At 36.7% G+C, this 14,903-nt stretch overlaps 1 protein-coding gene and 1 non-coding gene across 7 annotated transcripts in view; one reads left to right on the top strand and one right to left on the bottom strand.

Moving 5' to 3' along the window:
• Positions 1–696: 696 nt before the first annotated feature.
• LOC124519895 (U5 spliceosomal RNA) lies at positions 697–813 on the top strand. Its single transcript, XR_006964217.1, has one exon. It is a non-coding gene; the product is annotated as a U5 spliceosomal RNA (small nuclear RNA).
• A 7,531-nt stretch (positions 814–8,344) lies between these two features.
• Positions 8,345–14,903, bottom strand: part of ANKRD12 (ankyrin repeat domain 12) — a 126,932-nt gene continuing 120,373 nt past the window's right edge. For all 6 annotated transcript variants that reach the window (XM_047090229.1, XM_047090231.1, XM_047090228.1 and 3 more), the window contains 3 exons: positions 14,553–14,696; positions 11,804–11,899; positions 8,345–11,202 (listed from right to left, as the gene is read on the bottom strand). In XM_047090229.1, the coding sequence (XP_046946185.1) occupies positions 11,017–11,202; positions 11,804–11,899; positions 14,553–14,696 (426 nt within the window). In that variant the 3' untranslated portion in view covers positions 8,345–11,016. The remainder of the gene's footprint in view (positions 11,203–11,803; positions 11,900–14,552; positions 14,697–14,903) is intronic.

Genomic DNA, 14,903 nt, shown 5'->3' on the forward strand with positions numbered 1-14,903 from the left:
CAAAGGGACACATGCACCGCCATGTTTATAGCAGCACTATCAACAACAGCCAAAGTATGGAAAGAGCCAAGGGTACATCGACTGATGAATGGATAAAGAAGATGTGGTATATATATATACATACACACACACACACACACACACACACACACAATGGAATATTACTCAGCGATGGAAAAGAGTGAAATCTGCCATTTGCAGCAATGTGGATGGACTAGAGAGTATTATGTTAAGTAACATCAGTCAATCAGAGAAAGACAAATACCATATGATTTCACTCATATGTGGAACTTATGATACAAAACAGATGAATATAAGGGAAGGGAAGCAAAAATAATATCAAAACAGAGAGGGAGACAAGCCATAAAAGACTCTTAAATACCGAGAACAAATTGAGGGTTGCTGGAGAGGTGTCGGGTGGGGGGATGGGCTAAATAGGCAAGGGGCATTAAGGAGGACACTTGTTGGGATGAACACTGGGTGTTATATGAAAACGATGAATCACTGAATTCTATTCCTGAAATCGTTGTTACACTATATGGATCCACTATAAACCCACTAACTTGGATTTAAATTAGAAAAAAAATAAAACAAAAGGAGAGAATGTGCCCAAGGTCTGGACAAAAGTGTGAATGCTATGCTGTGGGAACCAAGAGGTTTCAGGCTCTAATTTCATTTCAAATTCTCACTCAGAATATATTCTGGTTTCTCTTCAAATCGTATGAATCTTTTCACCTCTTACTAAAGATTTCTGTGGAGAGGAACAGCTCTGAGTCTTAAGCCAACTTTTCGAGGCCTTCTTTTAACAGGGCCATAGATATTTCAAGATAAGGCTTCTGAGGGGCGCCTGGGTGGCTCAGTCGGTTGAGCGCCGACTTCGGCTCAGGTCACGATCTCGCGGTCCGTGAGTTCGAGCCCCGCATCGGGCCCCTGTGCTGACAGCTCAGAGCCCGGAGCCTGCTTCCGATTCTGTGTCTCCCTCTCTCTCTGACCCTCCCCTGTTCATGCTCTGTCTCTCTCTGTCTCAAAAATAAATAAATGTTAAAAAAAAAAAAAAAAAAAAAGATAAGGCTTCTGAGGTGTGCCTGGCTGGCTAAGTCAGTGGAGCATGCAACTCTCGATCATGGGGTTGTGGGTTTGAGCCCCACATTGGGTGTACAGATTGCTTAAAAATAAAATCTTTAAAAAAAAATCTCAGAGTCATATTGGTACTTGGACTTTTTGACTTCAAACTGAAAATATCACATTACAATCATTCCCCTGGGCCGAGCCTGATGGCAGTTCCTGTCCTTCAAACTACATTGACTACCTTTTTGGTTTCTTTATATCTTTAAGCTGAATAAACCAGAATATAGGTACAAAAATGTGGAAATGTTACATCCTATACTGAGAACATTACTATTCAGCGATAATATAGCACAGAGCCTAATACAAGATGGTTACTCAAGTATTTTAATGAACTAATACCTCTACAAATACACACAGGAACCCTGCCCAAATCTGGAAAATAATTTAAGCCTGTGAACAAAGTCTGAAAACACACACACAAAAACCTTGGTACCAGTACAGAACTTTTAGCGCTTTAATTTTAGTTAGTAAATCAATCTCTGGTCAAGGACAATCTGGCCCCATCTTGCTGTGGTTTTCAGAAGCATCTCAGATTTCCTTGCTCGTATGTCCCATGTTTCAGTTACCATTGCTGCGTAACACACCATCTCAAAACTCAGCAACAATCATTCTGTTATGTCATATGTCTTACGGGGCAGGAATTCAGGAAGGCCTCTGCTGGGTGGTTCCCATCTCGGAGTCCCTCATGCTGGTACCACAGATAGAGGCTGCGGTCAGGAGAAGGGAGGGGAGCTGGGGAGCTGGGGCCTCTGGACGTGGGCTGGGCATTATTCTTGCTTCCCGGAGTCTCAGATCCTCTCAGGTGGTGGCTAATGTGAGTTAGTTCCAGTTACCTCACAACATGGTGGCCTCAGGGCAGTTGCACTGCTTTCTCTACACGGCAGCTCAAGCTTCCAAACGAGTGTTTCAGGAGAACCAGATGGGAGTTGCATCCCCTTTTATGACCTGACCTTGGAAGTCACAGGGCTGTGCTGTGTCCCAAGCACTCCTAGATGAAAGGTATGTCATCGTAAGAACGGCATGTAAGATGGGAGATGATGTCGTTGCCATTTTTGGAGAATACGGTCCACCAGATCCCACAAACCCAAGATTCTTTTAACAGTTTCTTTTGTATTTGTTTTTGTTTTAACTCAGCTCAGAGGCAACTTAAAACTTACCTTTGGACTTGTCTGCTCTGGATTTGCTAGCTAGAATGCAATCATAAATCGTAAACATAGATCTAGGATTTTTCAGGTTATCTATTTCTTCCTAAGTGAGGTTTTGCAGATTGTGTCTCTCAAAGAATTTGTTCGTTTCATTTAAATTGTAGAATTATTGGCATAGAATTCATAATAGTCCATCATTAGCCTTTCAATGTCAGCGGATTCTGTAGTCATGTCTGGTCATTCATTTGTAATATTGATTAATTTGTATCTTTTCTTATTTTCCTGATCACTGGCTAGAGGCTTATCAATTTTATTAATCTTTTTGAAAAAATCAGGGTTTGATTTTATTGATTTTCTTTCTATTATTTTCCAGATTTCTACTTTCACTGGTTTGGGCCTTTATCATTATTTCTTTTCTTCTGTTTTTCTGGTTTCCTTTTTTTAACAAAATATTTATTTATTGAGGGAGAGAGAGAGAGAGAGAGAGAGAGACATCCCAAGCAGAGACTTTGAGCTCAAACTCACGAAATGAACCATGAGATCATGACCTGAGCTGAAATCAAGAGTCAGATGCTTAACTCACTGAGCCACCCAGGTTCCCCTCTTCTGTTTTTCTAGTTTCTTACAGTGGAAATTTAGATAATTGGTTTGAGTACTTTCCTTTCTTTTTATTTTTTTCCTTCCTTTGTAACAGAATGTTTAATGATATAAATTTTCCTTAAATATTTAACTGCCCACAAATTTTGATATGTTGTGTTTTCATTTTCATTCAGTTCATAATACTTTCTAATTTCCCTTCATGATATCTTCTTTGACACAAGGATCATTTAGAAGTGTGTTGTTTAATTTTCAACTGTTAGGGTTTGAGGCTCTCGTTATTGATTTCTAATTAAATTCTCTCATGCTCATAGAATATACATTGTATGGTTTCCATCCTTTTAAATTTACTGAGACTTGTTCTATGACCCAGAATATGGTCAAATTTATCAGGTGTTCTGTGCATACTTAAAAAAAAAAAAAGTATTCTTTTATTGTTGGGTATGTTCTATCACTGTCATTAGGAAAAGTTGGTTGACCTTGTTCACGTCTTCTGTACCCTTCTGTATACAGTGCCGCCACCCCCACCTAGACTTCCCCATCATCATCACCCTGCTCCAGAGTGGTACATTTGTTACAATCCATGAACCAACATCAACACATTGATTGACGCATGACAAGATCACCCAAAGGCCATTATTTACCTCAGGGTTTACCGTGGGTGTTGTATGGGTTTTGACAAATGTATAATGACATATGTCCACCATTATAGTATCATACACAATAGTTTCACTGCCTTAAAAATTCCCTGTGCTCCCCGATTCCTCCCCCCTCTTTCCCTAAGTCCCTGGAAACCACTCATCTACTGTCTCTATAGTTTGCCTTTTTCAGAATGTCATATAATTAGAATCATACAATCCATAGCTTTCCAGGCTGGCTTCCTTCTCGGTAATATGCATTTAAGATTCCTCCATGTCTTGATAGATTCCTCCATGGTTGATTCCTCCATGGTTGGTAGCTTTTTTGTTGTTGTTCTGAATAATGTCCCATTGTCTAAATGTAACACAGCTTACTTATTCACTCACTTACTGAAGGACATCTTGGTTGCTTCTAAGTTTTGGCAATCATGAATAAAACTACTCTAAACATCACATGTAGGTTTTCATGTGGACCTAAGTTTTCAACTCATTTGGTAAATGCCAAGGAGAATGATTGTTGGATATGGTAAGAATATGCTTAGTTTTGTAAGAAACCACTAACCATCTTTCAAAGTGGCTGTACCCTTTTGAATCCCCACCAGCAATGAATGGGAGTTATTTTTCCACATCATCACCAGCATTTGTTGTCAATGTTTTGGATTTTCACCATTCTAATAGGTGGGTAGTAACATCTCGTTTTCATCCTTTTAACTTGTCTGTCATTACACTTAAAGTGAGTTTCTTATACACAACATACAGTTGGGACTTGCTTTTTTATTTACTCCGACAATCTCAGTTTTAAAGTATAAATTCACATTCAATGTGATCATCCATAGGGTTGAGTTTAAATCTACAGTCTTGCTATTTCTTTTTTTTTTTTTTTTAATTTTTTTTTCAACGTTTATTTATTTTTGGGGCAGAGAGAGAGCATGAACGGGGGAGGGGCAGAGAGAGAGGGAGACACAGAATCGGAAACAGGCTCCAGGCTCTGAGCCATCAGCCCAGAGCCTGACGCGGGGCTCGAACTCACGGACCGCGAGATCGTGACCTGGCTGAAGTCGGACGCTTAACCGACTGCGCCACCCAGGCGCCCCCAGTCTTGCTATTTCTTTCTATTTTCTCTTGTTTTTCATTTTCCTCCTTCTCTTCTTTTTGATGAAATACTTTGCGTGACTCCCTTTAATCTTAATTATCTTATTTGTTGTAGATCTTTTTTCCCTTTAGTGGCTGCTTTAGTGTTTACAGTGTACATCCTTCATTTTTTTTTTTTTAAATTTATTTTGAGAGAGAAAGCGCAAGTCAGGAAGGAGGAGAGAGAGACAGAGGAGTGAGAGAGAATCCCAAGCAAGCTCTGCACTGTCAGTGCAGAGCCTGATGCAGGGCTTGAACCCAAGAACTATGAGATCATGAACTGAGCCGAAGTCAGACACTTAACTGACTGAGCCACCCAGGTGCCCCTAGAGTGTACTTCTTAAAATGTATCATAATCTACCTTCAACTAACATCACACCACTTCATGCATTTTATGAGAACTTACAACCAATTTTGTACCATTGTCATGCATTTTACTTTTATAGAGGCTGTAATCCCCACAATACATTTTTACCATTTTGGATATTTTTTTTTTACGTTTATTTATTTTTGAGACAGAGAGAGACAGAGCATGAACAGGGGAGGGGCAGAGAGAGAGGGAGACACAGAATCTGAAACAGGCTCCAGGCTCTGAGCTGTCAGCACAGAGCCCGACGCGGGGCTTGAACTCACGGACAGCGAGATCATGACCTGAGCCGAAGTCGGACGCTTAACCGACCGAGCCACCCAGGCGCCCCCCCATTTTGGATATTTTAATTCCTCTGTGTGTATCAAAATTTCTGTCAGCTTTGGTAAAAAAATTATTTTGCTCTTGTTTTTCAAAGATATTTTTGGCAAATACAAATTCTAGGTTGATAGGTTTTTGTTCCAGCCATTATTTCTTAAAAGTCTTTCTCTGTTACCCCTCCCTCTCCTCTCTCTCTGGGTCTCCAATTACATGTTGTTAGGTCACTTGATATGGTCTCCCAGCTTACGGAGGCTCGGTTCATTTCTTCCATCTTTCATTTGGGGTCATTTCTTACTGCTATGTTCTCAAATTTACTAGTCTTTACTTCTGCAGTGTCTCATCAGTTTATTGCACCTAGTATATTTTTCATTTCTCGAGAATCTTGATTTGGGGTTTTAAAACTTTATCTCCCATTCTTTCCTTATTATGGTTATGTTTTCCTCTACTTTTCTGTACATACACAGACTATAATAGTTTTATTAACAAACTTGTCTACTAGTTCCATCATTGCTTTTATTTCTAGTTCAGTTTCTATTTTTTTTTTTTTCTAGTGAAGGGTCATAATTTTCTGCTTCTTTACATGACTGATCATTTTTTGTTGGATGCTAGACATTGTAATTTTTCCATTGTTGGTTACCGGATTTTGTTGTATTCCTTTAGTGGTAGATTAGGTTCAGTCATGCAATTGAGTTACCTGGAATCAGTCTGATTTTAAGATTTTATTATTTTTTTAAAAAGTTTTGAGACAGAAAGCACATACACAAATGGGGGGAGGGATGGAAAGAAAGGGAAAGAATCCCAAGCAGGCTCCATGCTCAGCACAGAGCCCAATGGGGAGCTCAATCCCATGACCCTGGGATCATGACCTGAGATGAAATTGAGTCAATCAACGGACTGAGCCACCCAGGTGCCCCACAGGACAAATGTATCTGACCAAAGGACTTAACATGCAGAATATATAAAGAATTCCTATAAATTGGTAATAAAGACAACTCAATAAAAAATGAGCAAAACACTTGAGGACATTTCACAAAATATGTATAGGTCAAAAGGCATATGAAAAGTAATGATGACCAGTGGGTCATCATTGAAATGCAAATTAAAGACACAAGGTACCACTACACATCCACCAAAATTGCTAAAACTGAAGACTGACAGCCAAATATTGATGAAGATTCAGAACAACTGGGTCTCTCATAGGTAGGGGTATAAAGTAGTACAACCACTTTTGAGAACTGTCTGTTTCTAATAAAATTAAACATACAACTATTCTCTATGACCCAGTAATCCAAGGTATGTAGCCAAGAATGAAAGAATATGTCTACAAAGAGATTTGCATGTTCACAGTTTTATTCACAACAGTCCCCATATTGGAAACAATCCAAATGTCTACCAACAAGAGAATGAATAAACAAGTTTGTACAATATACTACTACTCATTACGAAAATGGAACAGATTACTGGCATATCCAACATGGATGAATTTCAAAACCTTATGTTGAAAGAAGGCAGACACAAGAAAGTACTATATACTGTTTGATTCCATTTATAAAAAGTTCAAGAGCAGGTATAAGTAATACATGGTGATGGGAAGTACAGTGATTGCTTCTGGGGTAGGGAGCCACTGACTGAAAAGGGGCACAGGGGAACTTTCTGCAGTGATGGTTAAGAAGCTGGAAATAATCGCAATTTGGGTAAAGTTAACATATGTATACATTTGTCAGGACTTATCCCAACACACTGCCTATTTAAGATCTGGGTTTTAGTTTTGTTTTGTAACCTGGATTTAGGTCAGTTTAAAAACAAAAACTGAGAAGAAACGTACTGATAATGATCTCTTAAACTAAGTGATGGGCACACACAGGGATGCTCTTTAATCTGTAAACATATGCTACATATGCCTAACTCTGTGTATTAACAACAGAATTGTCTTCACAAGGGGAGAAAAAGGTGGCCACCTAAAAGCCTTTTTTCTAGGTCTACTCAGCGATTTTGATATGGCATATAGTTTTTTTTCAAAGGCATTGAAAAAGTCATCAATAGAGTTAAATGTGTTTCATAAATAATCTTACATTCTGTGCAACTAATCCATCTAATAAAACTGAGTCCTCTTGCAACGAAGACTGTGTTTACCTTTAGGTAAAAATGTTATTTTCTCTTCAGGAGATATGCACATGTATAAAAAATTTACATTATTTGCAGATACCGTGTAGCATTTAACATTTAATCACTGGAAAAAGTCAGTCTCTCTAGATGTAGTTTTCAGTTTTTATGCTAATACTTACAATTCCAGGTACTTTTTTTCCTCGCTATTTTAAGGGAATTATTTAAACTGTATTTGCCTCAGTTTGTCCTATGAACTTTGGTTTTACTGACTCTAAATATTTTGGGTAACTACTACTGTGGAGGCGTTGTAACTCCATTCCAGGTACAATGGAGACTATAGTGTCAAGGAACAACCATGGAAATGAGTTACAAGATATTTAATCAATTAAACTTCCTACAAGCATTTCCAAAGATGACTATCACTTTTAACAATCTATTTGCTTTAAATATTTGAGGACTTTAAAAAAAATCATGAAAATATTCTCTTTAAAAATACTAAAAGATAAGACTGTCTCATGAGTTTTGAAGTCAATTTCCTCTATATAAAAAACTTTGGAGTTTTGTGTCAGAGATAGAATAAAAAATATTGCTAACTTTGTGGATAACTAAGAATACAAATTTAGCACTGCACTCAATTTCTAGAATAAATGGATACTTCTTAAATCAATTAAAATGAGCCTCCTGGGGCTTTGCCTGAAATTTTTGTGGTTATGAAGTTTGCAGCATATCTAACATTTAAAATTCATTTTTGAGACATTACTACTGAATAGATACGAACTATTCTTCCAAGGCTGTTTCCCCAAGATGAGTATTTCTGCAATTTTGCTACTGCCCAGGTAACCACTGCTGTTTGGCTTCGAGTCACATGGAAGTGGAAAGTAAAAAAACATTTAGCACACATTTCACTCTTATTTTTTCTATAAAAATATAACTCTTTATTAAATAACATGCACAAATATCAACTAGTCATTTATTAAACAGATATGATTTAGAACAAGATTTAAAGAAATACAAATCCTTAGGTACAATTTAGTATCTTGTTCATGATATTTGAATAGTTAAAAAAAAAAATCACTGATTAAACTAACCATCCTTTATTTCTCTTTCAGAATCCTAAATCTTTTTAGGTATATACCCCATTCCAAGTTTTTTCCTAGCATTTCAGAGCTTCAGAAAATCTTTAATATCAAAGCTCTTAACTACTTAAGTATAGATTCCCACCAAGAAGACATTCACTTTTCTTTTAAGCTATCCGATTAGCTTTGAGTCACTTTACAAAGGAAATCTGCAGAAGCAGAATCATGGCAGAGAGGCTCCAGCAACTTGAGGCACCACTGAAGAGGGTGAGAACTGGAGTTAGTACTTAAAAAGCTGGGACAACTAAAATATGCCAGATTCCTGCTTTCTTGCTTTTTCTCTTCTGCAGCTTGTTCTGTTTGGCCAAGGAGTGATTTTTCTCCCCCTTTTCCAGTTGGACCCTCAGAACAAAATGCTGTATACATTTATCCCTCTCATATTTTCTATGACTTCAATGCTCAATAATCTGGTTTTTTATTTTTCGGCAAAAGTATAAACAAAATTTGCATTAATTTTTTCATATTAAAAAGTATTGCTTTTATAAATTAGCTTTTCATGTTCCCAGCCTTAATAAACTTAACTTCAACAAAACCAGTGCTTCAAAATCTACCCTGCCTTTCTTGGCCCCATTTGTCCAATAAAAAAAGGCCCAAATCTTTCATCTAAATTTCTAAAGAACACTACATCCAACCTTTATAACAAAGTCCTTGCACTGTGTACTTTTTACACGTGCTGCTTTATTGCGCATGCCAAGTACAGTATGAATTAAAATATAAATTGACGTAAAAATTCAAAAACCCCTAAGCTTAATATATACCTTTGCACTCAAAAACTTCAATTTTTACATTCTCTCCCATTAGCCGGGATTTCCAACTTGCATGCTAAGTTTAAGTCACTTTATTCCTCATATATATGCTTTTTACTTTTCTCTACCAGAATAAAAAACATCCAGTATTAGTTTATAATTCAAGAAAGTACTGTGGGAAGTTCTGTAGATTTTATCCCATATACTTATGTTCACTTTTACGTATAACCTAATTTTCCTTTCAAAAATGTTTAAGTAGTTTAGATTTCAGATCTGAAATATTCCTGAATATTTAATCTACCTCACTGTATAGGAGAAACTGGACTTTTTTCTAAGTATATTGCTAATTATTTTATTAAAAACATCATACCAAATCTTATTTTAATTATAAAATTCTGAAAATTACATTTTGCATCTTGATACAAGGAAAAAATACAACATATTAATCAATTTTTCATAAACACTGCAGAGATTGATTGGAATATGCCTGTTTCTTGTATTTATTTGGACTACCAAGTAGCTCTTTTTTTGATTTGAGTACTGTTTTTATTTTAAAAGTGCAAAGGTTATTAAGCTTAAAACATTATATTTAAGCAATGTAAAAAAGTTTTACAATGATTTAACATGACCAATAAAATTTATTAAACATATTTACATATATTCACAGATTCTTTCATACTTGAGTATTAAAATAGACATTTACAATTTCAGAATTTTCATTCAAAGGCATTTTGGGAGAGGGGAACAGGTTCTACCGTGAGATGAAAAAAGAGCTGTTTCTTTGTATGACTAATTCTAAATAATATGTCCAACATAGTGAGTCATAGGTACTATCCCAGGAGACTGGCATGAAAACACCCTACACTACTTTAGGCATCGCTTATGGAGAGAGTTAAATTATAGGAAGCATGCAGTACAACTAAGTCACAACCTTTACAGTTATGGTGATGAAAACAAGCTAACTCAAACACATGCATGCCTTATTTAAAAGTTTTGCTACATGAACCCACTACCACTACACTCCATACAAACTACAACTTTGGTCCAAGAAAACATCAGACAGAACAGTTTTACAATTATTTCTTTGTACATGTTTTGACTACCAATCCCTTTGTATACATTCTGACCATTAATTACAAGATTTACATCTGCACAATATGTATAAAATAAGTTATTAAAAAGGAAGACAATATTAAAACTTTTGAAAAGAAAACTGTACAGTTAATTTACAGATATAATAAACTGAAGAAATTTTGTGCCACGTTTTTCTTCCACATTAGAAACTATTTGGTAGGAACTGAACCTTTTAGTTTACGGACAGATTTTAATAAAACTTGAAAGAGATCTGAAGACTAGTGGTTACCTTGTTACTTAGGAGTGCTAACAACTTTCGGTGCTGTTAGCAGATTCTCAACTTTTAAAGTATCTCCCTCAGTCGGCCAACATGCTCTAATGCAATAGTTACCTCTCACCAATATAAATAATAGATTTCAGTTAGAAACTGTTTGGACCTTGGATCCAAAATAATTCTCTTTTCATTGTTTACAAAATGACAGTGTTTACTACATAACCAACTTCAGTCAAACTTTACTCAACAACTGTAAAGGCAGAATAGCAGTATTTTTCTCAAAGGCAGTGTTCCACAGTTTAAGACTCTTGAGCCGCATCAGTTTAAGACGATACCACCGGAAGTAACGGTTGCTATATAGGAGTCAATTCAAAATCATCATTAACATCAACGAGGGGAACATAAAACTCCTGGATCTCATAAATGCTGAGAGATTTATAGGTGGCAGGATCAAGTTCCTGGAGTTTGAGCTGCCATTCTAATCTCTGGACGGCATTTAAAGCTGCAGCTTCATGTTGTTGCCTCATTAAAAGACAGGTCTATTGAAAAGAAGAGAAGAGTTAAGAGACTGCTCTATTAAATTTGCTTTAAAAATTAATCTCATCCACAGACTCTCTGAGGAGTGTCTGAATTACACATCCATTTCTGCTCTACCTGGTCTGTATCTATATGCTATTTCTGGGTCTGCAACTTTCCAAGTGTCTAATCTCAGACTTTAACTTGAAACTGCTCTTTCAATGAAGGAGATTTCAAATTATCAAAGAATCATGAACACCCAGGAAGTGATTTTTGAAATGATTCAAAATCTCAAACCAAATAATTTTCTTTATGAATTTACTTTGCAGGACGTATCCTTTCTCTTATCGCTCTCCCATTCTTTCACGTTACAACTATAACCAGACTTGTATTTTGGACAGTAAGCATGAAGATGCCCCTTAGAAACTGTGACAGTTTCGTTTTTTTACTACACTGGTCCTGAAAAGGGAACTTGTGGTCTTTATTTTCCTTTACCTTCTGACTATAGCTGGCATGAGGATGCCTAATTGCTATCTCCTTTCCTAGTCACTCCTCTCTAACAGATCTGCAATTTCCATTTAAGGGGGAAGCATCCATTTAAACTGAATTTCTAAACATACGTACCTTTAATTTGTCAAATTTATCATCCACATCTTGCAACCAAGACATGAACTGTCTTGCGTTAAAGCGATCCCTCACAGAAGTTTTACTGTCATCAGACTGAAAAATAATGTAAGTAGTTAATACTACCCAATAACCCACTTTAAAACCTATATGCCATCCTATCATTCTATGGTGTGATGGAATGATGGAAACAGATTTTGAAAAAGGATAATAATATAATTTGGATACTTAAAAAGTTTGATAAAGCCTTTAGTTCCATATTGAATAGACAGATTATTACCAGAATTTCTAGGAAGCTGAGTTTAGTTGTTAAATAGAATCCTATTGCCTTGTGAGTCAAAGACGATTCTCAAAAAAGGCATCTTTTATTAAGTACCACACCTATGACATTCTTATTCAAGTATACTTGATTTCACATCTTCTTTTAATGCTAATGTTTACCATATGTAGGGAGAAAGAGTGTTAAGGTGGGAGACAGGACTTTGAGGCCAACATTTTTTCCAGGACCAATATTTTGGAGCGACCATAAAGAAATTCTGGATCAACTCTTAAGAACACTAGTTTTGGAATTAAGAGAGGCTGTATTCAAATGTCAGCTTTGTGTCTTACTGTGTGATCTTGAACTATTTACGTACTCTCAATTTTCTATTCTGTAAAACGGGAAGGAGCACTTTTTTTTAACATTTTAAAAAATGTTTACTCATTTTGAAAGTGTACATGAATGGGGGAGGGGCACAGAGAGAGAGAGAGAGAGAGAGAGAGAGAGAGAGAGAGAGAGACGGAGTGGGGGGAGGGAGGGAGGGAGAAACCCAGGCAGGTTCTGCACTGTCAGCACAGAGCCCTGACATGGGGCTCAATTCCATGAACCTCGAGATCAGGACCTGAGCTGAAATCAAGAGTTGGATGCTTAACTGACTGAGCCAACCAGGTGCCCCTCTCATCTGTCATTTTATCAGAAATGTCAACGTGTTCTGATCCTGTGGCCTTCCATCTCGATTTCCAGTTGTGTTATGGATTAGTTTTTATTTTGACATGTCTTTTGTTATTTCAATAAGTTTTGGGAGAAATAAAAAATAAACAGGTATGTTTACTCAACCATTCTGAACTAGAAATCTTAAAGACTTTCCTTGTAGCTTGATTTACATTGTCCTAAAATTAATTTCATTACTCTATAATTGCACGCAACTTTAAAAGACTGCTTCGGATTCTGTGTCTCCCTCTCTCTCTACCCCTAACCCACTCGCATTCTATCTCTGTCTCTCTCAAAAATAAATAAACGTTAAAAAAAAAAAAAAAAAAGACCTCAAAATAGTACATGGTCTAGTCCAGCCTTTAGTAACACAATTAAACTGTTCATTTCAGTTATTAAAAATCACTCATTCTTCTGTTTAAATTCTTTAAAGCTGTATTATGTAAAGTCCCTCAGTGGCATTTCCAGTGTTTATTTCCTCAGAGTCAAATAGTTCTTTCTTAAGATCCAATTATTTTTTTTTTTCTTAATTTTTTTTTAAGGTTTATTCATTTTTCAGAGACAGAGCATGAGCGGGGTAGGGGCAGAGAGAGGGGGACACAGAATCTGAAACAAGCTCCGGTCTCTGAGCTGTCCACACACAGCCCGACGCAGGGCCAGAACTCACGGAGGGCGAGATCATGACCTGAGCTGAAGTCAAGACACCCAACCAAATGAGGCACCCAGGCGCCCCAAGATCCAATTAATTCTTAATAGCTTTTTCAAATATCTGAATACTTTCATTTGGATAAAAATGGTTGGTGATTTTAAGAAAGTCTGAAATCTACTGATCTAATCTTTTTTTTTTTTTTTTTTTATAAAACAGATGAGAAAAAGCCCAGAGAGAACTAGGTAATTTTCTCTGGAATATACCCTGTATCATTTGTATTTCTAGACTGTCTGACCTAAAACAGCATTTCCTAGTATTTTTTATGATAATCTTTCACTGACTGTGCTTACACTCCCTATTTTCATCATTATATTCTCTCTTATGACCTATGAATTTCATTCTGGTTTGCGAGGCACAAAAATTCTGACCACTGAAATGTCTGGTTCTAAATTCGTATAATTTATATGTGGTATTAAACTTTATCCAAGATATAACTACAGTTTTCTTCACAACTATATTTATTCCAGCAACATCCAAGATCAAGACAAAAAACCTGGCCCTATTTTAGCCATCTAGAAATTTAATACGCCTGTAGTAGTTTTCCAGATGCTTGAAGGTGTAAACATCCACTTTAGAAACAAATTACAGGAGCGCCTGGGTGGCTCAGTTGGTTGGGCGTCTGACTTCGGCTCAGGTCATGATCTTGCGGTCCGTGAGTTCGAGCCCCGCGTCGGGCTCTGTGCTGACAGCTTGGAGCCTGGGGCCTGTTTCGGATTCTGTGTCTCCCTCTTTTTCTGACCTTCCCCCATTCATGCTCTGTCTCTGTCTCAAAAATGAATAAACGTTAAAAAAAAAAAAAAAGGCTTTTTAGAAACAAATTACAAGTTATGTTCAAGGGACTATTCCAAACATGTATTGGTTTTATAAATATCTGCTTTTATAAGATAACGCTGATGTTTAGAGGATTGTGGAAGAGAGAGGATCAGGTGATCTGGAAGTGCTTTATTCTCTAAGAGGTGTTTTTCTCCTTTGAGTTTTATTGATTGCTGAATTCAAGTTTCTTTTATGGAAACAGATGACAAAAACACACTGTACTTAGGAAAATTTTAACTGTATCATTGGCACTTTACCTGAGCATCCAGTGGGACACTGTATACTTCTGCATCCAGTAAAACAGTGCACGCGCTAAATGGCAGTGTTTGATTTGCCAATGTTCTTGCAGCTCTGTAATGAACTCGCAGAACTTCCTGTTCATTGGATACAATAAGTTTTTCCTAGTTGAACCAAGAATGGAAAAAAAACAATTCTTCAATCACTTGCTTTTCAAATAAGATAAGATCACTTAAAACGTACCACAGAACCTGAATCTCAGAGTAGTTTTTTCTTACAGAAAGCTTGAGATTTGAGAATTCCAAGTGTTCTAAAAGTATTAAATAAATGCTCTTTCCAAAAGTGGCAGTCTCTTCTTAAAAATTATCTTT

The sequence above is a fragment of the Lynx rufus genome, unplaced genomic scaffold (assembly GCF_022079265.1).
Source record: "Lynx rufus isolate CCGP_SWC_20201006 ecotype Redwood Valley unplaced genomic scaffold, mLynRuf1.p SCAF_29, whole genome shotgun sequence".
Lineage (NCBI taxonomy): Eukaryota > Metazoa > Chordata > Mammalia > Carnivora > Felidae > Lynx > Lynx rufus.